The sequence below is a fragment of the Lepidochelys olivacea genome (genome assembly GCF_965140295.1).
Source record: "Lepidochelys olivacea isolate rLepOli2 genome assembly, chromosome: 8".
Taxonomy (NCBI): domain Eukaryota; kingdom Metazoa; phylum Chordata; order Testudines; family Cheloniidae; genus Lepidochelys; species Lepidochelys olivacea.
In genome coordinates, this window is record NC_140418.1 from 50,475,814 (window position 1) to 50,497,878 (window position 22,065).

General features: G+C 40.7%; 1 protein-coding gene across 3 annotated transcripts in view; it reads right to left on the reverse strand.

Annotated features, from left to right (window-relative positions):
• Positions 1-22,065, reverse strand: part of COP1 (COP1 E3 ubiquitin ligase) — a 228,234-nt gene that overhangs the window by 196,009 nt on the left and 10,160 nt on the right. Inside the window, exons 1-6 of one of the 3 annotated variants that reach the window (XM_084635926.1) lie at positions 21,061-21,079; positions 18,575-18,634; positions 15,720-15,817; positions 9,629-9,705; positions 5,283-5,402; positions 2,735-2,803 (exon numbers count right to left, since the gene is read on the reverse strand). In XM_084635926.1, coding sequence (XP_084492052.1) covers positions 2,735-2,803; positions 5,283-5,402; positions 9,629-9,705; positions 15,720-15,817; positions 18,575-18,618 — 408 coding nt within the window. In that variant the 5' untranslated portion in view covers positions 18,619-18,634; positions 21,061-21,079. Of the gene's footprint in view, positions 1-2,734; positions 2,804-5,282; positions 5,403-9,628; positions 9,706-15,719; positions 15,818-18,574; positions 18,635-21,060; positions 21,080-22,065 lie in introns of those variants that run through there. The other 2 variants (XM_084635924.1, XM_084635925.1) reach the window with 2 other exon arrangements.

Here is a 22,065-nt window from a genome sequence, read left to right on the forward strand (position 1 = left end):
AGTACAGAGGGGGCTCCAGGCTGGGACCGAGAGGTTTGGAAGGGGATCAAGGCTGGGATAGGGGGTTGGGGCACAGGGAGGGGTAGCTCAGGGGTGCAGACTCCAGGTGGCACTTACCTCAAGCAGCTCCTGGAAGCAGTGGCATGTCCCCCCTCTGGCTCCTACACAGAGGTGCGGCCAGGCGGCTCTGCTGTGCGCTGCCCCGTCCACAGGCACTGCCCCTGCAGCTCCCATTGGCCACAGTTCCTGGCCAATGGGAGCTGCAAGGGTGGCGCTTGGGGCAGGGGCAGTATGCAGAACGAAGCCAACTAGCTGCCCCATGTGTAGGAGCTGGAGGGGGGACACGTCAGTACTACCGGGAGCCGTGTGGAGCGGCCACCAACCCTGCTCCCTGGGAGCCGCACAGAGCAGGGCAAGCCCCAGACCCCATTCCCCAGCAGGAGATCAAGGGCCGGATTAAAACGGCTCGTGGGCCGTAGTTGCCCACCCCTACACTAGGGGCATGCCTCCACTGCAAAGCTAACTCAAGTGACCAGCACTCAAGGTTAGCCACAGCCGGGAATGAGCAGCCACAGTGCAAAGCGATACTAGAATTATTGTGTCCTCACTGGTGCTGCACTCACCTGGGTGCAGTGCTAGGAATTCTTTGTACTGCTGCAAGCTGAACCACTCTGATTCTTTTGGGAGAACTTGTTTGTCGTTCTGGCCACACAGGAAGAACTGTGGGAAGGCACTGAAGGACTACCAGCACTCAAGTGGTTTAGTTGTGCAGTCTCACTGCAAAGTGGGAGGGTTACCAGCCGAAATGGAAACCTCACTCAGGTTTTAGCCTTCAGCCACAGACAAGCCAGCTAGCCTGGGTTGAAGGTGTCAAACTCAGATGAAAGGATTGTGTGTGGGGATGAGAGAGGAGCAGGGTAATGCCAGAGTAACAGCCAAGTTAACTGCAGTGAAGACCTATCTTGATTCAAATTTTGAAAGTTTTCTTCACAACCGTAACAAGTAGAGGTTTTTGTTTATTTAAGATGAAAGCAGAGATACTGAAGATAGGGTGACCAGTTAGCAAATGTGGAGGGGAAAAAAAAAATCGGGACGGGGAAGGGAGGTAATTGGTGCCTCTATAAGAAAAAGCCCCAAATATTGGGACTGTCCCTATAAAATCAGGACATCTGGTCACCCTAACTGAATACAAAGATAGGTGCTAAACATAGGAACAAACCAATCCAAGTTCTGCTACCACCCAAAATGAACATACGTCTCTGAGCAAAGCTTTTTCCCCTTCCTTCTTTTAAATTGTGCATTAAGACGTTTAAGAGACGTTTAAGAACTACAAAGGGCATGCTTTATAAGATACAGAAATTAGAGAGGGAAGAGATCCAATAGGTTCTCAAAGACCATGCCCAACCAATGCAGAACAGCAGTCTATGTTAAAATCTAGTTTTAAACTACTTAAGTAATAGTGCTTTCACCATTTCATATTGGAAGTTACTCCTAGTCTAATAAACCCTGTATTTAAGGAAATATTCCTGATATTGAACCTAAATTTCTCTCTCAGTTCCATCTCATTACTCCTCCCTAGGGGCCTCATCCACTGAAGAGTGCCATCAACTTCAAGGGGCTTTGGATCAGGCCTTATAACTTGCTTGGCCACTCTGGACAGTTCCTCTATCATCATTGGTATTTACAGCCTGCAGATATTTTAGGGTTGCACCCTTGTTGCCCCCCTCACTAGTCAAACAGCAAAGCTATACATGTTCTACTTTAACTCTTTCAGCAGAAATCAGCCCCTCCAGATCCCCAGCCATTTTGGAGACTTATTGCAATTCTTTCCAATTGGTTGGAATATTTCTGATACTAAGGTGCGCAGCATTGTATAATATTCCAGGTGCAGTTTCATTACTCACGTAGCAAATGGGACCACCACTTCCATGGTTTGGGACACGATACCTACACATCAACTCTCAAAAAAAAACCCACAAGGGGTGGGGGAAGAGAAATCCACATGAAGTATGAGTTTGTAATGCTGTATGTTGGTAGAAGAGCCAATTTTCTGTCCACCATCACCTCCATGTCTCATTCTATTTTGGCATTACTACTTTCTAAATCTCTCTTCCCAGACTTTTGATAATCTGTGTTTTGGATTTTTTCTGTGCTATATTACCTTCCTTTTATTTTTCCTATTTTAATCTCATTTTGTTACATCCTGCCCGCTTTGTTTTTTTTTTTTTTTTTTAAACATCCTGAGTGCCTTTATATTAGTTCTTTGTTCTTACTGATCTTAGCAACTTATCCCCATTTGGTACTGTGACTGAGAGACATTAACATTCTTCCAGATCCTGAAAGCATTGACATTTTTGATATAATTTTGGAAACAATTTTAAAAGGTGCCTACCAGCCTTCCCTCCCTCACTTTCCATTTTCCCCCCTCACACTTGCATCTTGTTTCACGAATTTACCACGAGTTGCCAGCGTGGACTCTTTCCTTGACAATTTCCCCTCTCCACATGTATGCAACCAACAATATGAAACAAAAAGGCAATGGAAGTTAAAAACCAAAGCTGTCATATTTAAACTGATCTATTCTCCTGGAAATCCAGGTATTTCAAATATCCCTCTGCAGCAGAGAATTTTCTCCTCAGTGAGATCATTTCAGGCTGACCTATTTCCCTGCTCCCCCCTTTTAAAGAAGGAAAAAGCCTCACCCAGTAGCAAAAACAAAAACAAAATCTGCTACCTCTCTTTTATTTCTCCTGGCAACCTTGAGGAATTCCATAAGGATCTGTAATTGGGCAGCATGGGACTCCTATAACAGAAAATTAAATTTAAAGAGAAAAAGTAGATTAATTTTATGCACAACAATTCATAGCAGGCATGGAAACAAATCACTTTCACTTAGAAGTAGGGGAAAGGAGCAACACATTAAGTCACAATTACAAGTAAGGTGGTTTTGCTTTGCTTCTAGGTTTCAAAGTTCTGGTTGGCACATGGCAAAGTTTTACATTATAGGACACAAATATTCTCCTTTTGTGTATTACAGGTGATTAATAGGAAAAGCACATTTTTCATTCTCCTCCCAGGTGGAGTGATTTCAGACCCTTTTGGAACAAAGGCTGCGCATCTGCCACTGTTGGCAGATCTTGAGCTTTCACCTCTAATCAACCAATTAAGTGGAATAATTTGGTTTCAGAAAATGACAACCCTTTCCCCAAAGGAACATTCCACAGAAGCACAAAAAGAGCTTCGGTAATGGAAAATAAACTCACTAGTGAAGATTAGCTGTTTTGGGAAAGGGAAAGAGGTGTTTCAGTTTTCTAAATAAATTAATTCCTTATATTTTCCTTTGCAATGACCCAAAACTTGAGGCGGCAAGAAGCTGACAGGAATGTAGATTCTCTCTATTCCTAACATCAGTGCACCACTAATACTAGACAGACACATGGAAGAGCAATTTGCACAGATCTTAGAAAAATTAGTTTACTGTAGGACTGAGTATGAGCTCAAAGGTGAGCCAGGGGAAGGGGCATCAGGGATCCGTTAAAGGGAAAAACAGCTGAGAAGGATGGGATAAACTACTTTTCTGGTCTGGTCCTTTTGCTATTGTAATATGTTTCCAAAATAACCAGAAAAGGAGGTAAGTAAAATGTACAGAGGAACACTTAGTTTTTAAATCTGAATGGGTACCTCCAAAAGTGTAAGTGAAGAATTACTATTCTTACACCTAGATGATGCTTTTATTCTGAAGAGGATAGTCTTATAACTGAACAGGATACGAGCTCTCCATTTCAAAGTTCTCTCCTCAAACATATTTGTGGTGACAACCTGAAGCGTTTCACATTTGTCATTGCAAGGCTTCCAGAAGAAAACAGATTTACTATAAAGTCTGACCCCAGCCCAATGGAAAAAAACTTTAAACAATACCCCCAAGGGGTCTGTCCTCTATACACAGGAAAGTACACATGTAAATCCCCACACAATCTGATTAAAAGACCTCTTACATTTAATCTAGCAATTTTTTTTTTTTTTTTTTTTTTTACCAGAAATGTAAAACGGATTTTATTTTTAGTGTATTTCATTTCCTCACAGAAGCCAAAACCAAGCAAAAAAGATTATGACTTAATTGATCTTGAAAGCCTCTAAGACAGGGGTCCCAACCCCCAGTTTGAGAACCCCCGAGGGGCTCACGAGGTTATTACCGGGGGAGGAGGGGTCATGAGCTGTCAGCCTCTACCCCAAACCCCGCTTTGCATCCAGCATTTATAATGTTGTTAAATATATAAAAAAGTGTTTTTCATTTATCGGGGGGGGGGGGTCGTCACACTCAGAGGCTTGCGATGTGAAAGGGGGTCACCACTACAAAAGTTTGAGAACTACTGCCCTAAGAGTTCTTAATCAAAAATTATTGTTCTAAAGTATGCCCACCCATGTATCAACTGCCATCCAATTCCACTTCCAATATTGGACCACTGACCCTCTTACACACACTTTTTCATAGAGTGGGTTGCATTAGGCCTGTCTCCTCTCACATTGTTGGTTTCAGCTGATAGTTTTCCAGCAAGATAGTTCCAGAATTATACTCAGTTACCAATTATAACAAAACTTATACGAAAACAAATAGACTTCAGTTTATTCATAGTGACAGATTGCTTTTAGCTTATAAACTTTCATACTGCTATGATATGCAAGACAACCACGGTTTTCCTTTAAGCATAAAAAGGGAAAGGTCCTGATTTTTAGATATGCTGATTGCTCATAAATTCTCTTTGCTTCACATTGGGAGCTGTAAGGGCTAAAAATCTCATGTTTCACAGTAATTCCTTCAAGGTGTAAATAAATTAGTAAACATATGGAGTCCCCTTAAAGGGTTATTGTTTAGTTAGATCCTCACATTTTACACATCTTGAAGTCAAATGTTCACTTAGCAAATGTCTAATTATATCAAAGACAGTGTAGTCTAACTGCCACTTGCTTGGCAGGTCACTTTCTGTATTCCTTTTCCCCACTGATATTTTCTCTCAGCTTTCTCTTCAGCATGATCCTGCCTCAAGTGAGATCATAAGGTTTTCGTATCGTACTCCAATACTGGACGTAGTTTGCGGTCATTAAAGTCAGTGAGATGGAGAAGTGCTCAATACTAGAGCAATGGGATCCTATAGAAAACCTTAAGATTAATTCTGCATTACATTCCATTGCAAAAAAAAAAAAGGAAATATTTTTGGAAGGAAGATGCCTGTGATTAATCACAATTTATTAGTAAATGAAATAAGGTAAGCAAAGCTCCTTACTGCCTCCAACTGCTTCTTCTTTTGCACAAGCAGCTCCAACATCAAGTTAACATTGGCCAAGTCAAGGTTATCTTGATCAGTTCCCAATAAGTCTTGAAATATCTGCCATCTGTGTCCATTCTAAAAAAGAGAACAAGAGAGCAGAGGAAGAGAAAGTAAATACCAGTCAGAGTTCTTTGACATAAGATATTTAAACTAGTATTCCAGCCTTTGTAAAGCACACAACAAAGTAGTTTTCAGAAAGAAGAATTCCCCAAAAGTATAGGAAACTTATTTATCACACCCCAGCAACAACTTATCTTATTGGGGAAGTATTTGAGGAACTACCCTATGCTAGGGTAGAGCTGTAAGGTAGGCTTGTGTGTTTACCACAAGTCTGGTGCCATTAAAAACTTCAGGAATTGGCAAAACAAGTAGAGAAATATCATTAGCTCTCACTAAGAAACAAAGCCAGATAAAAACTGACCTAGATAGGACTATCTGACTCGATAATTCAAGATGTTTTGTTACAGTGCAGGATCTAAGAGATTGGTGAAAGTTCTCCGACTTTCATTTATTGATTACTCACACATTTCCAGTTAAGCATATGCATTCATAGGACTGGGGATAAGAAGCTGTCAACTACCCAATATGCCAGTTCACAAAGTTTATTATTTTGCTATAGCATGTGTGTGCTACAGCACTAAATATGAGTAATGAAACAATATAGAAAATAACAGAACGTCACTAGCCATCACTTTCACCCCCAAACTAAAACCTCTCCAACACATCATCAAGGATCTACAACCTACTCTGAAGGACAACCCATCACTCATAGATCTTGGGAGACAGGCCAGTCCTTGCTTAAAGACAGCCCCGCAACCTGAAGCAAATACTCACCAGCAACCACACACCACACAACAGAACCACTAACCCAGGAACCTATCCTTGCAACAAAGCCCGTTGCCAACTGTGCCCACATATCTATTCAGGGGACACCATCACAGGGCCTAATCACATAAGCCACACTATCAGAGGCTCGTTCACCTTTACATCTACCAAGGTGATATATGACCTCATGTGCCAGCAATGCCCCTCTGCCATGTACATTGGCCAAACTGGACAGTCTCTACATAAAAGAATAAATGGACACAAATCAGACGTCAAGAATTATAACATTCAAAAACCAGTCGGAGAACACTTCAATCTCTTTGGTCACTCGATTACAGACCTAAAAGTTGCAATTCTTCAACAAAAAAACTTCAGAAACAGACTCCAACGAGAGACTGCTGAATTGGAATTAATTTGCAAACTGGATACAATTATCTTAGGCTTGAATAGAGACTGGGAGTGGATGGGTCGTTACACAAAGTAAAACTATTTCCCCATGTTTATTCCCCACCCCCACTGTTCCTCAGATGTTCTTGTCAACTGCTGGAAATGGCCCACCTTGATTATCACTACAAAAGGTGATATTTTTGAAGATCCAAGAATTTAATTTGAGGAGATCTTAAAAAGGATATAATTATAATAAGGGCTAGTCTTGAAGGAAAACAGAATTCTGCCAAAATCAAAAATGATCTCCACATTGCTAAACTGGTACATCAGGCTGAATAAGCATATTTAGGAAAAACATACCAATAAAATGAGGAACACACATTTTTAAAGAAATAAGTCAACTCCTTGGGGCGCATGATTTACATGTCATATGGATAAAGATGCCACATTTGCTTATTGTATACATTATGAAACTTGCCTCAAACAATTAGTAAAGGGACTGGGCAAAATCGGTTAGCTAGTACATGTGCTTTTAGCTGACGGTCCAATTCAACTGGACAGGAAGACTTGAGGATACTTCAGCATGCTCTTTTAATTAAGCAAGAACCCCCTACACGTTTCTGTAGCTCAGGTTAGCCTTAGTTAACTTTTTTTAAAAACCAGCTAATTAGTAAAAGCAGTCATTTGTACAACACAGTCCCAAAGCTCAAGCTACCTTAGTGGAAGGCTAATTGTTCTCCTTCACTGACAATGAAAAACATGAGTTTCAAGCCTTTTAATATTGCTTTCTAAACTGGATTTATAAAATACATAAATGAGGTAAATGAAGTCAGGCATAGTGCAGGCTGATGTTGTTCAAGTTTCCTGCCCAACAGCTCTGTGTATACATTCTGGTCCTAACACACTAGATCCTCTACACTTTTCCAGTCCAGGGACTAATCAGCAGAAACTACTAATTATGCTAAACTGTATTCTCATTTTGTGACACAAACAATATCTAGAATGGAACCAGGTCATTTTACCTGGGATCAGAGCCAAGATTTCAATGCTCCAAAGGATTTCCTTACCCTTTTATGGCTGGCATGATCATACGTATTAGTTGATTGGTGCAACAAACTTGCTACCAGGCTCAGCATATAGCTACTATTTCCAGCAACGAATGCCTGACTATTCCCTTTTGACAAGTATGCTTTTTTTTCAGGGAACTTCCCAACCTCTATCAATCACATGATCAAAACAATCAATCAACTAATTGTTTTGTTAAACAGAATACCTTTTAAATACTTTTGAATGTTTTCTACATTTTCAAATATATTTATTTCAATTAGAACACAGAATACAAAGTGTACGGTGCTCACTTTACATTTTTGTTTTGTTACGAATACTTGTACTATAAAAAAGAAGAAATTTATTATGTGAATTGAAAAATATAAGTACTGTAGTGCAACCTCTTTATCATGAAAGTTGAACTTACAAATGTAGAATTATGTACAAAAAATAACTGCACTCAAAAACAAAACAATGTAAAACTTTAGAGCCTACGAGTCCATTCAGTCCTACTTCTTGTTCTGCCAATCAGACAAACAAGTTTATTTACATTTATGGGAGATAATGCTGCCTGCTTCTTGTTTACATCACCTGAAAATGAGAACAGGCGTTTGCATGGCACTGTTGTAGCTGTCATGGCAAGATATTTACTTGTCAGATGCACTAAAGAGTCATATGTCCCTTCATGCTTCAACCACCATCCCAGAGGACATGCTGCCATGTTAACGACAGGTTCTGCTCGATAATGACCCAAAGCAGTGGGGACTGATGCACGTTCATTTTCATCATCCGAGCAGATGCTACCCACAAAAGGTTGATTTTTTTTTTTTGGTGGTTCAGGTTCTGTAGTTTCCGCATCAGACTGTTGCTCTTTTAAGACTTTGGAAAACATGCTCCACACCTCATCCTTTTCAGATTTTGGAAGGCACTTCAGATTCTTAAACTTTGGGTCAAGTGCTGTAGCTACTTTTAGAAAATCTCACATTGGTACCTTCTTTGCATTTTGTCAAATCTCCAGTGAAAGCGTTCTTAAAATGAACATGTGCTGGGTCATCATCTGAGATTGCCATAACATGAAATATATGGCAGAATGCAGGTAAAACAAGGAAGGAGACATACCATTCTCCCCCAAGATTTGTCACAATTTTAATTAAAGAAATCATGCATTAAACGAGTGTCATCAGCATGGAAGCATGTCCTCTGGAATGGTGGCCGAAGCATGAAGGGGCATACGAATGTTTAGCATACCTGGCACATAAATACCTAGCAATGCTGGCTACAACAGTGCCATGCAAACACCTGTTCTCGTTTTCAGGTGACACTGTAATTGAGTAGTAGACAGAATTATCTCCCATAAATGTAAACAACTTGTTTGAGCAATTGGCTGAACAAGAAGTAGGACTGAGTGGACATGTAGGCGCTAAAGTTTTACATTGTTTTGTTTTTGAGTGAAATTATGTAACAAAAAAATCTGCATTTGTAAATTGCACTTTCATGATAAAGAGATTGCACTACAGTACTTGTATGAGGTGAACTGAAAAATACTATTTCTTGTGTTTATCATTTTTACAGTGCAAATATCCATAATAAAAATTATAAAGTGAGCACTGTACACTTTGTATTCTGTGTTGTAAACTGAAATCAAATATTTGAAAAATATATAAAATCATCCAAATTTAATAAATTTCAATTGGTATTCTATTGTTTAACAGTGTGATTAAAACTGCAATTAATCACGATTAATTTTTTTTAGTTAATTGTGTGAGTTAACTGCAATCAATCAACAGCCCTACTATTAAGTATGTCTGATGACATCTAAAGTAGGACAACTGCTTGCTTCATTCATGATGGAAGGCAGAGAAGGAAGGGACAGCCAGAATGAACACAGCTGCTGTGATCCAAAGCTACTGATATAGGCTTATTCCCCCTAAAGTAAACTCTTTCACATCAATAGTGAGATTTGTCCTGCATTAACCTAGGCTGTGGAGCAATTCCCATCCAAGACCATTAATAAAAACAAAGAAAAAAGAGTTGAAACATACGGTGCTACTCACTGAATGGTCCAGTTTGAATCGCTTTTCCTCAAATCTTTGCTTCTGTTTGAGGATGAGCTCATTCACTACAAATCAGAAAGAAAACATGTTAGGGCAAGAGATGGTGGATAACTTAATGAACGTTTAAAAAAAAATTCTGCTTGAAGACTGTTTTACCTACTAAGTGTTAATTGTAACAAGATTAACATAAAGATTAGAGAAAAAATTTTGCAGATTACTGGGAACATTTGACAATGTTATCTGGAAGCAGTTTCACTGATTTTCCCTACCTAGCATAATGACAGGTTTCAGAGTAGCAGCCCTGTTATTCTGTATCCGTAAAAAGAAAAGGAGTACTTGTGGCACCTTACACTAACGCTAATAAATTTGTTAGTCTAAGGTGCCGCAAGTACTCCTTTTGTTTTTACGGATACAGACTAACACGGCTGCTACTCTGAAACCTGTCATTATGCAAGGCACTGAATTTAGCCGTATGAGTGGAATGCTCCAATAAATTTGTTAGTCTCTAAGGTGCCACAAGGACTCCTTTTCCTTTTCCCTAACTAGTCACTTTCCCTCTTTCGTCTGTGTGTCTTTCCTATAGCAACATGGGGAGAAACTTTTTTAAATTAAAGAAAATGTGACGGTAAAGATTCAAAAAAACAAAACCAACAAAAAAAAGTCAGCAGGACCAGGAGTTAGGGGCAGGTGTAGTTCCCAAAACTTTAGTTCACCTTTGTAATTTACTATGATCATTTAATTAGATTAATTATTTCAGCTTCGGGATTAAAGTACCGGAAAGAAATGAAGTGGTAACTGATTCACTGCAGATTAGCAAGTAGCATCAAACAGGCCAAAAAAAATTGTATAAGCCCCCAAACAACAACTACCTTCTAGCAACATATTCCTTAAACATTTCTTTTTTGGTATAATTTTGTTTCACATATTGATTTAGTCTCCCCCTACTCACTCTTTGACTAACAACCCCTGTTCCCCATACACGCAACACCCCCTTGACTTTTGACCACCTTTAAAACCCTCAAAAAGCTTTATTAAAGAAAAGATTATATATCAGAGTAGTTCACTCTCTCACTTTAATTGCCAAAAAAAATATTTCTACATTTCAGTCTATAATTGTAACAAAGGAAGTTTGTGCATGCATAGGAGCACACTCTCAATAGGAATGCCTCTTTCCACATTCTTGAGAGGGGAGAATCTCAGAAATATGATTTATACAAGTGCACAGCTACATAAATATTGGAGACTCAATGTGAATCAGGAAGATAAAGTCTGAATGAAATATCAAGGCATGAAAAAATAGAACGGAAAATTTAAAATCTCAAAAACACCCAGCTGCAATTGTTGTATTTTTCTGAAAGAATTCAGTGGAGCTCTGTGGGGGCACAGGGCTTCACCCGCTAAATATAACCTGTAGAACAAAGGTCTTTCAGCTTGTCTACATGGGGAAATTAGTGTGCAGTAAGTTTGGGTGTGAATTTAAATAGCACTAGCTACCCTGCACTAACTCACCATGTGGACAACTTTACTGTGCACTAATAGAGCCCTTAGCCTGTTTAAAGTTAATGCACTTCCAAAGTGCATTAAGCTAATGTACTCAAAGGCACTCAATGCATGGTAAGTGTGTCCACACAGGGAGATAGTGCAGAGTAACTAGCACATGCTAGGTTTCAGAGTAACAGCCGTGTTAGTATGTATTCGCAAAAAGAAAAGGAGTACTTGTGGCAGCTTAGAGACTAACCAATTTATTTGACAAGCATAAGCTTTCGTGAGCTACAGCTCACTTCATCGGATGCATACTGTGGAAAGTATAGAAGATCTTTTTATATACACACAGAGCATGAAAAAATACCTCCTCCCACCCCACTCTCCTGCTGGTAATAGCTTATCTAAAGTGACCACTCTCCTTACAATGTGTATGATAATCAAGGTGGGCCATTTCCAGCACAAATCCAGGGTTTAACAAAGAACGTCGGGGGGGGGGGGGGGAGGAAAAAACAAGGGGAAATAGGTTACCTTGCCTAATGACTTAGCCATTCCCAGTCTCTATTCAAGCCTAAAAGTTAATTGTATCCAATTTGCAAATGAATTCCAATTCAACAGTTTCTCGCTGGAGTCTGGATTTGAAGTTTTTTTCTTGTAATATAGCAACTTTCATGTCTGTAATCGCGTGACCAGAGAGATTGAAGGTGTTCTCCGACTGGTTTATGTATGTTATAATTCTTGACATCTGATTTGTGTCCATTTATTTTTACATAGAGACTGTCCAGTCTGACCAATGTACATGGCAGAGGGGCATTGCTGGCACATGATGGCATATATCACATTGGTGGATGTGCAGGTGAACGAGCCTCTGATAGTGTGGCTGATGTTATTAGGCCCTGTGATGGTGTCCCCTGAATAGATATGTGGGCACAGTTGGCAACGGGCTTTGTTGCAAGGATAGGTTCCTGGGTTAGTGGTTCTGTTGTGTGGTATGTGGTTGCTGGTGAGCATTTGCTTCAGGTTGGGGGGCTGTTGATCAACATCCTCTACAGCAAACAGGGAAAGATTAAGAATGAGCTCTCAAAAATGGACACTCTCATAAACAACCAACCTTCCACACAAACTTCCTCGTGGCTGGACTTTACTAAAACTAGACAAACCATTTACAACACACACTTTGCTTCTCTACAAAAGAAAAACGACACTAAACTTCCTAAACTACTACATGCCACAAGGGGCCACAGCAATGGTTCCCTCAACCCACCCAGCAATACTGTTAACCTATCCAGCCCAGCAGAAGCAGCTATCCTATTTCAGGCCCTCTCCTTCTGCCCCTCCACCCCCACGAACATGATACAGTTCTGTGGTGACCTAGAATCCTATTTTCGACGTCTCCGACTCAAGGAATATTTCCAACATACCTCTGAACAACATACTAATCCACAGAGACCTCCCTACCAACACTACAAAAAGAAGGATTCTCGGTGGACTCCTCCTGAAGGTCGAAACAGCAGACTGGACTTCTACATAGAGTGCTTCCACGTGCACAGACTGAAATTGTGGAAAAGCAGCATCACTTGCTCCATAACTTCAGCCGTGCAGAACACAACTCTGACATGATAATCAAAAAGGCTGACAAAGGAGGTGCTGTTGTCATCATGAATAGGTCGGAATATGAACAAGAGGCTGCTCGGCAGCTCTCCAACACAAGTTTCTACAAGCCATTACCCTCTGATCCCACTGAGGGTTACCAAAAGAAACTACAGCATTTGCTCAAGAAACTCCCTGAAAAAGCACAAGAACAAATCCGCACAGACACACCCCTGGAACCCTGACCTGGGATATTCTATCTACTACCCAAGATCCATAAACCTGGAAATCCTGGGCGCCCCATCATCTCAGGCATTGGCACCCTGACAGCAGGATTGTCTGGCTATGTAGACTCCCTCCTCAGGCCCTACGCTACCAGCACTCCCAGCTACCTTCGAGACACCACTGACTTCCTGAGGAAACTACAATCCATCGGTGATCTTCCTGATAACACCATCCTGGCCACTATGGATGTAGAAGTCCTCTACACCAACATTCCACACAAAGATGGACTACAAGCCGTCAAGAACACTATCCCCGATAATGTCACGGCTAACCTGGTAGCTGAACTTTGTGACTTTGTCCTCACCCATAACTATTTCACATTTAGGGACAATGTATACCTTCAGATCAGCAGCACTGCTATGGGTACCTGCATGGCCCCACAGTATACCAACATTTTTATGGCTGACTTAGAACAACGCTTCCTCAGCTCTCGTCCCCTAACGCCCCTACTCTACTTGCACTATATAAGAAGCGCTTGAGGAATTCCACCATGATTTCAACAATTTCCATCCCACCATCAACCTTAGCCTGGTCCAGTCCACACAAGAGATCCACTTCCTGGAAGCTACAGTGCTAATAAACGATGGTCACATAAACACCACCCTATACCGGAAACCTACTGACCGCTATTCCTACCTATATGCCTCCAGTTTTCACCCTGACCACACCACACGATCCATCGTCTACAGCCAAGCTCTGCGATACAACCGCATTTGCTCCAACCCCACAGACAGAGACAAACACCTACAAGATCTTTATCAAGCATTCTTACAACTACAATACCCACCTGCGGAAGTGAAGAAAAAGATTGATAGAGCCAGAAGAGTTCCCAGAAGTCACCTACTACAGGACAGGCCCAACAAAGAAAATAACAGAACGCCACTAGCCATCACCTTCAGCCCCCAACTAAAACCCCTCCAAAGCATTATTAAGGATCTACAACCTATCCTGAAGGATGACCCAACACTCTCACAAATCTTGGGAGACAGGCCAGTCCTTGCCTACAGACAGCCCCCCAACCTGAAGCAAATACTCACCAGCAACCACATACCACACAACAGAACCACTAACCCAGGAACCTATCCTTGCAACAAAGCCCGTTGCCAACTGTGCCCACATATCTATTCAGGGGACACCATCACAGGGCCTAATAACATCAGCCACACTATCAGAGGCTCGTTCACCTGCACATCCACCAATGTGATATATGCCATCATGTGCCAGCAATGTCCCTCTGCCATGTACATTGGTCAAACTGGACAGTCTCTACGTAAAAGAATAAATGGACACAAATCAGATGTCAAGAATTATAACATTCATAAACCAGTCGGAGAACACTTCAATCTCCCTGGTCACGCGATTACAGACATGAAAGTTGCTATATTACAAGAAAAAAAACTTCAAATCCAGATTCCAGCGAGAAACTGTTGAATTGGAATTCATTTGCAAATTGGATACAATTAACTTAGGCTTGAATAGAGACTGGGAATGGCTAAGTCATTATGCAAGGTAACCTATTTCCCCTTGTTTTTTCCTACCCCTCCCCCCCGACGTTCTTGTTAAACCCTGGATTTGTGCTGGAAATGGCCCACCTTGATTATCATACACATTGTAAGGAGAGTGATCATTTTAGATAAGCTATTACCAGCAGGAAAGTGGGGTGGGAGGAGGTATTTTTTCATGCTTTATGTGTATATAAAAAGATCTTCTACACTTTCCACAGTATGCATCCGATGAAGTGAGCTGTAGCTCACGAAAGCTTATGCTCAAATAAATTGGTTAGTCTCTAAGGTGCCACAAGTACTCCTTTTCTTTTAGCACATACTAGTTACTGCAGGATTTTTTCCTGTGTAAACAAGTCCTTATATAGGGTATCCCATCCAGATCTAAATGCATTTTACAAAAGAGACAAGTATCTGAAACACTATAGTTTCCTTCTTTCCTCCTGACACGGACTAGTTCCATGATTAAGAATATCCAGTCCATCATTCTAGGTTCCAACCCTTACTGAGGAAGGGAAGGAATTGTCCTTTATTTTTTTAACTTAATACATTTCGGATTTGAGATAATTGCTTTTGAAGTGTTCCCACGTTACTGACCTTTCATTTGCTATTTTACTTAAAATAGCAGCTCAACACACGAAACTACTAAAGTTGACATATTTCTCAAACACCAGAGTATTTCCTAGTCCACCTGTCTTCTCTCCTTTAAATCTTCTTTCCCTCCCTTGCCTCAATCTTCAAATTTTTATTCATTAGGATAGAAATACATGGGAAAATTAAGATATACATGCCACACGATGCCTCATGGCACATGCAACCCAAATCTAAACCCCAGGTAAAACTGTATCACACAGTCTTGTAACTTACAATGGCTGCACCTTGTAAATACCTTATAGCCAAAAATATGGTGTAAAAGGTAGAGTAAAATCAGTTCATAAATCTATGGTCTTCATTTTGCTTCTTATAGAGCACCAATAATAATGAGCTAGATCCTCATCTAATGTAGATTGGCATAGCTCCATTGACATCAGGGGTGCTATGTCAATTTACACCACCTGCCCCTCCCCTCCAGATACAGTCACAAGCATGAGGGCTGATGAGTCGATTTTGTACCTGGAATTGTAAGTTTACAGGACAATTTTGCACAGCTGTCTTTACTACTGCTAAATTCTTATCCTTAGACAGTGTTTCTAATGCAAACAATTAAACCTAAGACTCACCTAAAAAGTTGGGGTAAAGATGGTCTATGTTATCAACCACATAGTTACATTTGGGGCATCTGTTGTTATCCTCCAGACTCTGATGAATACATTTATAGCTGTTCGAGGAAAGCAAGAAATAAAACAAGTTAGAGGCCATGAGGAAAAAGGCACAATGAAAGTGTAGTCCAGATAACAGCAGAAAAATAATATATCAGCACTTGATGAGGTGTTCCATACACCCTGTTAGATAACAGCTGTAAATAGAGCACAAGAATGGATCTAGAAGGGAGTGATACCAGGATGTTCCAATATTAACAAGTAACGTCCTAAAACAAAAAGGCAATTTAAAGCTTCATATCCAAAACTTGGATGGGCCAAAATCATGTTTCTGCCACAGGTTAAGGAAGTGACTCAGCTCATAAATCGGGTTGAAGGGCAGTATATAACATACAAGTGTCTGTGCCAACAAGGAGACCCATATCTTACATCTGAAGTCAGTAAATTCTCTGCATAGCACAGACTGGCAGCTTTTACGACTTTTATAAGCCACAGTACATGACAGCAGTGTCTGGAGTCTGTATAAAGTAACTTTACTAAGTTTTTGACAATTCTGGCAAACTGCATCATCCCTAGGCTATAGGATTATCTGGCACCCACAGTAGCTTTAAATGAAACACAGACAAAGCATCTTTGGTCTCAGCTTCTCCCACTTCCTTTCAGCAGAGTGGATTAATAAATGTCAAGCCATAAGGGGCTTTCTGCTTCACTGCTAGGAATCCCAGGGAAACACTAAACAGACACTGGACCTTGCTGGCAAGGACAATCACCCATCTCTGTGACATTACTATTGTAGTATCGCACTCCTCAGATTAGTGACTGGAACAATGGACTGATATTATTTGATTGGTGCTGTACCATGGACACTTCAAAGGACTTGCAACAAGCACAAAATGCTGCATATGGCACATAGTTGAAGAAGTCAGCAGCTACTTCTCCTGGAAGCATAATACTGCTGGGGAGAAGTATATTCCACACTACAAAACTTAATCTGTAGGATGAGCCTAATATTAAGTATTACTAAAAGATCAGTTAATGTACCAAAAGAATGAGAAAACTCACAAGAGTTTTCTATTTTAACTGTATGCAAAATGCACATGGAATATTAAGCTTTATGCTTCACGGCTGAAGCTAGAGGTGGGCCAACTACGGCCAGCAGGCCACATACGGCCCACGGACCGTCCTACCTAGCCCTTCAGCTCCCAGCCAGGAAGGCTACTCCTGGCCCCTCCCCTGCTGTTCCCACTCCCACGCAGCCTCAGCTCACCATTCCGCCAGCACTCTGGGTGGCAGGGCTACAAGCTCCTGCCAGGACTAGGACAAGCTCCCGCTACAGACTAGGGACCGAGTGGCTAGGCAGCAGTTCTGCGGAAAAGGACCTAGGGGTGACAGTGGACAAGAAGCTGGATATGAGTCAGCTTTGTGCCCTTGTTGCCAAGAAGGAGTGGTTTGAGCATTGGCCTGCTAAACTCAGGGTTGTGAGTTCAATCCTTGAGGGGGCCATTTAGGGATCTGGGGCAAAAATTGGGGATTGGTCCTGCTATGAGCAGGGGGTTGGACTAGATGATCTCCTGAGGTCCCTTCCAACCCTGATATTCTATGATTCTATGATTTTGGGATGTATAAGTAGGGGCATAGCGAGCAGATCGAGGGACGTGATCGTTCCCCTCTATTCGACATTGGTGAGGCCTCATCTGGAGTACTGTGTCCAGTTTTGGGCCCCACACTACAAGAAGGATGTGGATAAATTGGAGAGAGTCCAGCGAAGGGCAACAAAAATGATTAGGGGTCTAGAACACGACTTATGAGGAGAGACTGAGGGAGCTGGGATTGTTTAGCCTGCAGAAGAGAAGAATGAGGGGGGATTTGATAGCTGCTTTCAACTACCTGAAAGGGGGTTCCAAAAAGGATGGATCTAGACTGTTCTCAATGGTAGCAGATGACAGAACGAGGAGTAATGGTCTCAAGTTGCAGTGGGGGAGGTTTAGATTGCATATTAGGAAAAACTTTTTCACTAAGAGGGTGGTGAAACACTGGAATGCATTACCTAGGGAGGTGGTAGAATCTCCTTCCTTAGAGGTTTTTAAGGTCAGGCTTGACAAAGCCCTGGCTGGGATGATTTAACTGGGAATTGGTCCTGCTTCGAGCAGGGGGTTGGACTAGATGACCTTCTGGGGTCCCTTCCAACCCTGATATTCTATGATTCTATGATTCTAACTATCAGATCATAAGGAGCACTAATGTAGGGGGCAAAATTATACCACATCTGCCTTCTGCAGGATTCTTATGACCTCCTCTGAAACATCTAGCCCTACCCACTGCAGGAGACTGGATACTGCAGTAGATGGATGTTGGGTATGATCCAATATGGCAATTCCTAGTAAAACTTTGCAAAAAACAGATACTTGAAGACAAGGGAAGGGGGGATTCCATGGTTTCAAGAGTGACAAGTAAATTCTCCCCTCAAAAAGGAGTTTGTTAACAAAATCACATCCTCTACAATTTTTAAAATTTTACTTAATAGGAAGTTGACTGACAATATTTTACCTGAAAGCACAGTATACTATAAACAATATACAAGCGCTTTAAATTACAAGTGATGTGGTAGCACATATATTTTTCACTCCGGCCACGTAGCCTTAGCCTTATTTTAAATCCTATTTTTACCCATTAATTCATTGTGTCACAATTAACATGGGTTAAGAAAGAACACAAAATTAAGTTCCAAGTGTCAGTGCAAATCAATCTCTAACCACATTATAATGAAAGTATTTACAAAATGATAAACAGACATTTTGTTTAACATAAAATCTTACCAGAAACTGTGTCCACATTTCGTCATGTATGCTTCTTCAATCATATCAAAACAGATGGGGCTACAAGTAAATAAAAATAAAATGGTGCCTTTTTAAGTGTAAGAAAAGCAAACAAGAAAAAAAACAATTGTTGCAAAAAAGTTCAATGCAGCCATCCAATCATTAAGAGGGAATATTTTCTGTTTGTAAAAGGGATTTAAAAAAAAAAAAGACAGCAACAGCACCTTGGCAATTTAAAGATCAAATGGACACAACAGTTATTCTGTGAAACCTGAAAGATGTTGTAAAATCCAAGATTTACTGCAATTAGAAACCAGGACAAGGTCTACTCACAGAGCTTTCAACAGTTACAAACAACCTCAAACAATTACAGAATCTTTATTACAAGCCATTTAAAAAAACAAGCCCTCCTGACAAGCAAGGCTAAGTCTAAAACAATAGTTTCAAAGTCAAAAACCTGCTTCTTTTTACACTGTTCAGCTACTGCACAAGGCTGTTGTGACGAGGAATCCAAAATTGTAGGCCAGGAGGACGGAAGACCAAAAAAAAAAAAAAAGAGAGAGAAGCTCTAGTTTTGCTAAAACTCTAAACTGACAGCAGGACATGTCAAAAAGAATGCAATATTAACAGTGGGGGAAGAATTAGACCTTGTAATCATCAGCACAGAAATGGGAATGCAACCATGAGACAGAGATAAAAAGGAATAAAAGCAGGGAGAAGCTGCTGATGGAACCTTGCAATGACATTAGCAGAGAGTAGGAAGAGGTGAAATAACCACTGAAGACTATGAAGGAGCAGTCCAAGGAGCAGTCCAAGAAGCAAAAAAAAACCCACCAGTCAAGAATGGAGTTGTGAATGCCCAAAGGAAAAAGAAATTAAGGAAAGTGGAATAGCTGAGGGTGTTAAAAGCACTAGACAGGTCAAAGAGAATGGGGATGGAATTAAGGCTTTTGGATTTACCCAGAAAGAGGTCAATAGTGTTTTTAGTTAGTGCAGTCTCAGCAGAGCAGAAAATTCTTTACAGTCTGTTTCAAACCTAAGAACATAAGAATGGCCATACTGGGTCAGACCAAAGGTCTATCCAGCCAAGTATCCTGTCTTCTGACAGTGGCCAATGCCAGGTACTCCAGGAGGAATGAACAGAACAGGTAATCAAGTGATCCACCATTGCCCATTCCCAGCTTCTGAAAAACAGAGGCTAGGGACACCATCCCTGCCCATCCTGGCTAATAGCCATTGATGGACATATCCTCCATGCATTTATCTAGTTCTTTTTTGAACCCTGTTATAGTCTTGGCCTTCACAACATCCTCCAGCAAAGAGTTCCACAGGTTGACTGTGCGTTGTGTGAAAAAACACTTCCTTTTGTTTTAAGCCTGCTGCCTATTAATTTCAATTGGTGACCCCCCAGTTCTTGTGTTATGAGGAGGAGTAAATAACACTTCCTTATTTACTTTCTCCATACCAGTCATGATTTTATAGACCTCTATCATATCCCCCCTTAGTCGTCTCTTTTCCAAGCTGAAAAGGCCCAGTTTTTTTAATCTCTCCTCATACACCAGCCGTTCCATAGCCCTAATCATTTTTATTGCCCTTTTCTGAACCTTTTCCAAGTCCAACATATCTTTTTTGAGATGGGACGACCACATCTACACGCAGTATTCAAGATGTGGGCATACCCTGGATTTGTATAGAGGCAACAGGATATTTTCTGTCTTATTATCTATCCCTTTCTTAAGGATGCCCAACATTGTTTGCTTTTTTGACTGCCGCTGCACATTGAGTGGATGTTTTCAGAGAACTATCCACAATGACTCCAAGATCTTTTTCTTGAGCAGTAATAGCTAATTTAGACCCCATCATTTTATATGTATAGTTGGGATTATGTTCTCCAATGTGCATTACTTTGCATTTATCAACATTCAATTTCATCTGCCATTTTGTTGCCCAGTCACCCAGTTTTGAGAGATCCTTTTGTAGCTCTTCGCAGTCTGCCTGGGACTTAACTATCTTGAGTAGTTTTGTATCATCTGCAAAGTTTGCCACCTCACGGTTTACCCCTTTTTCCAGATCGTTTATGAATATGTTAAATAGGACTGGGCTCAGTACAGACCCCTGGGGGACACCACTATTTACCTCTCTCCATTCTGAAAACTGACCATTTATTTCTATCCTTTGTTTCCTGTTAACCAGTTACCAATCCATGAGAGAACCTTCCCTCTTATCCTATGACTGCTTACTTTGCTGAAGAGCCTTTGGTGAGAGACCTTGTCAAAGGTTTTCTGGAAATCTAAATACACTATATCCCCCTTGTCCACATGCTTGTTGACCCCTTCAAAGAATTCTAGTAGATTGATGAGGCATGATTTCCCTTTACAAAAACCATGTTGACTATTCCCCAACAAATTATGTTCATGTATGTGTCTGACAATTTTGTTCAGTACTGGGCAAACAGGTTGAAACTATAGTAAAGAAGTCAGGCTTACCGTCCTGTAGTTGCCAGAGTCTCCTCTGGAGCCCTTTTTAAAAATTGGCGTCACATTAGCTATTCTCCAGTCATTTGGTACAGAAGCTGATTTAAAGGATAGGTTACAGATGACAGTTAGTAGTCCTGCAAAATCATATTTGAGTTCCTTCAAAACTCTTGGTGAATACCATCTGGTCCTGGTGACTTATTACTGTTCAAGTTTATCAATTTGTTCCAAAACCTTCTCTAATGACACCTCAATCTAGGAGAGTTCCTCAGATTTGTCACCTAAAAAGAATGGTTCAGGTTTAGGAATCTCCCTCACATTCTCAAACATGAAGACCGATGAAAATAATTAAATTTAGTTTCTCCACAATGGCCTTATCATCCTTGAGTGCTTCTTTAGCATCTCGATCATCCAGTAGCCCCACCGGTTGTTTAGCAGGCTTCCTGCTTCTGATGTACTTTAAAAAAAAAAAATTGCTATTACTTTTTGAGTCTTTGACTAGCTTCAAATTCTTTTTTACACTTCATTTGCCAGAGTTTATGCTCCTTTCTATTTTCCTCATTAGAGTTTAACTTCCCCTTTTTAAAGGATGCCTTTTTGTCACATTGCTTCTTTTACTTTGTTGCTTAGCCACAGTGGCTTTTTTTTGGTTCTCTTAAATGTATACCCCAAATTAAAAAACACAGAAGTTGAGCCTCCATTATGGTGTCTTTAAAAAGTTTCCATGCAGCTTGCAGGGATTTTACTCTTGGCACTGTACCTTTTAATTTCTGTTTAACTGACCACCTCATTTTTGTGTAGTTCCCCTTTCTGAAATTAAATGCTATAGTGCTGGGCCACTGTGATGTTTTCCCTGCCACAGGAATGTTAAGTTTAATTATGGTCACTATTAGCAAGCGGTCCAGTATATTCATCTCTTGAACCTGATCCTGTGCTCCACTTAGGACTAAATCAAGAATTGCCTCTTCCCTTGTGGGTTCCAGGACTAGCTGCTCCAAGAAGCAGTAATTTAAGGTG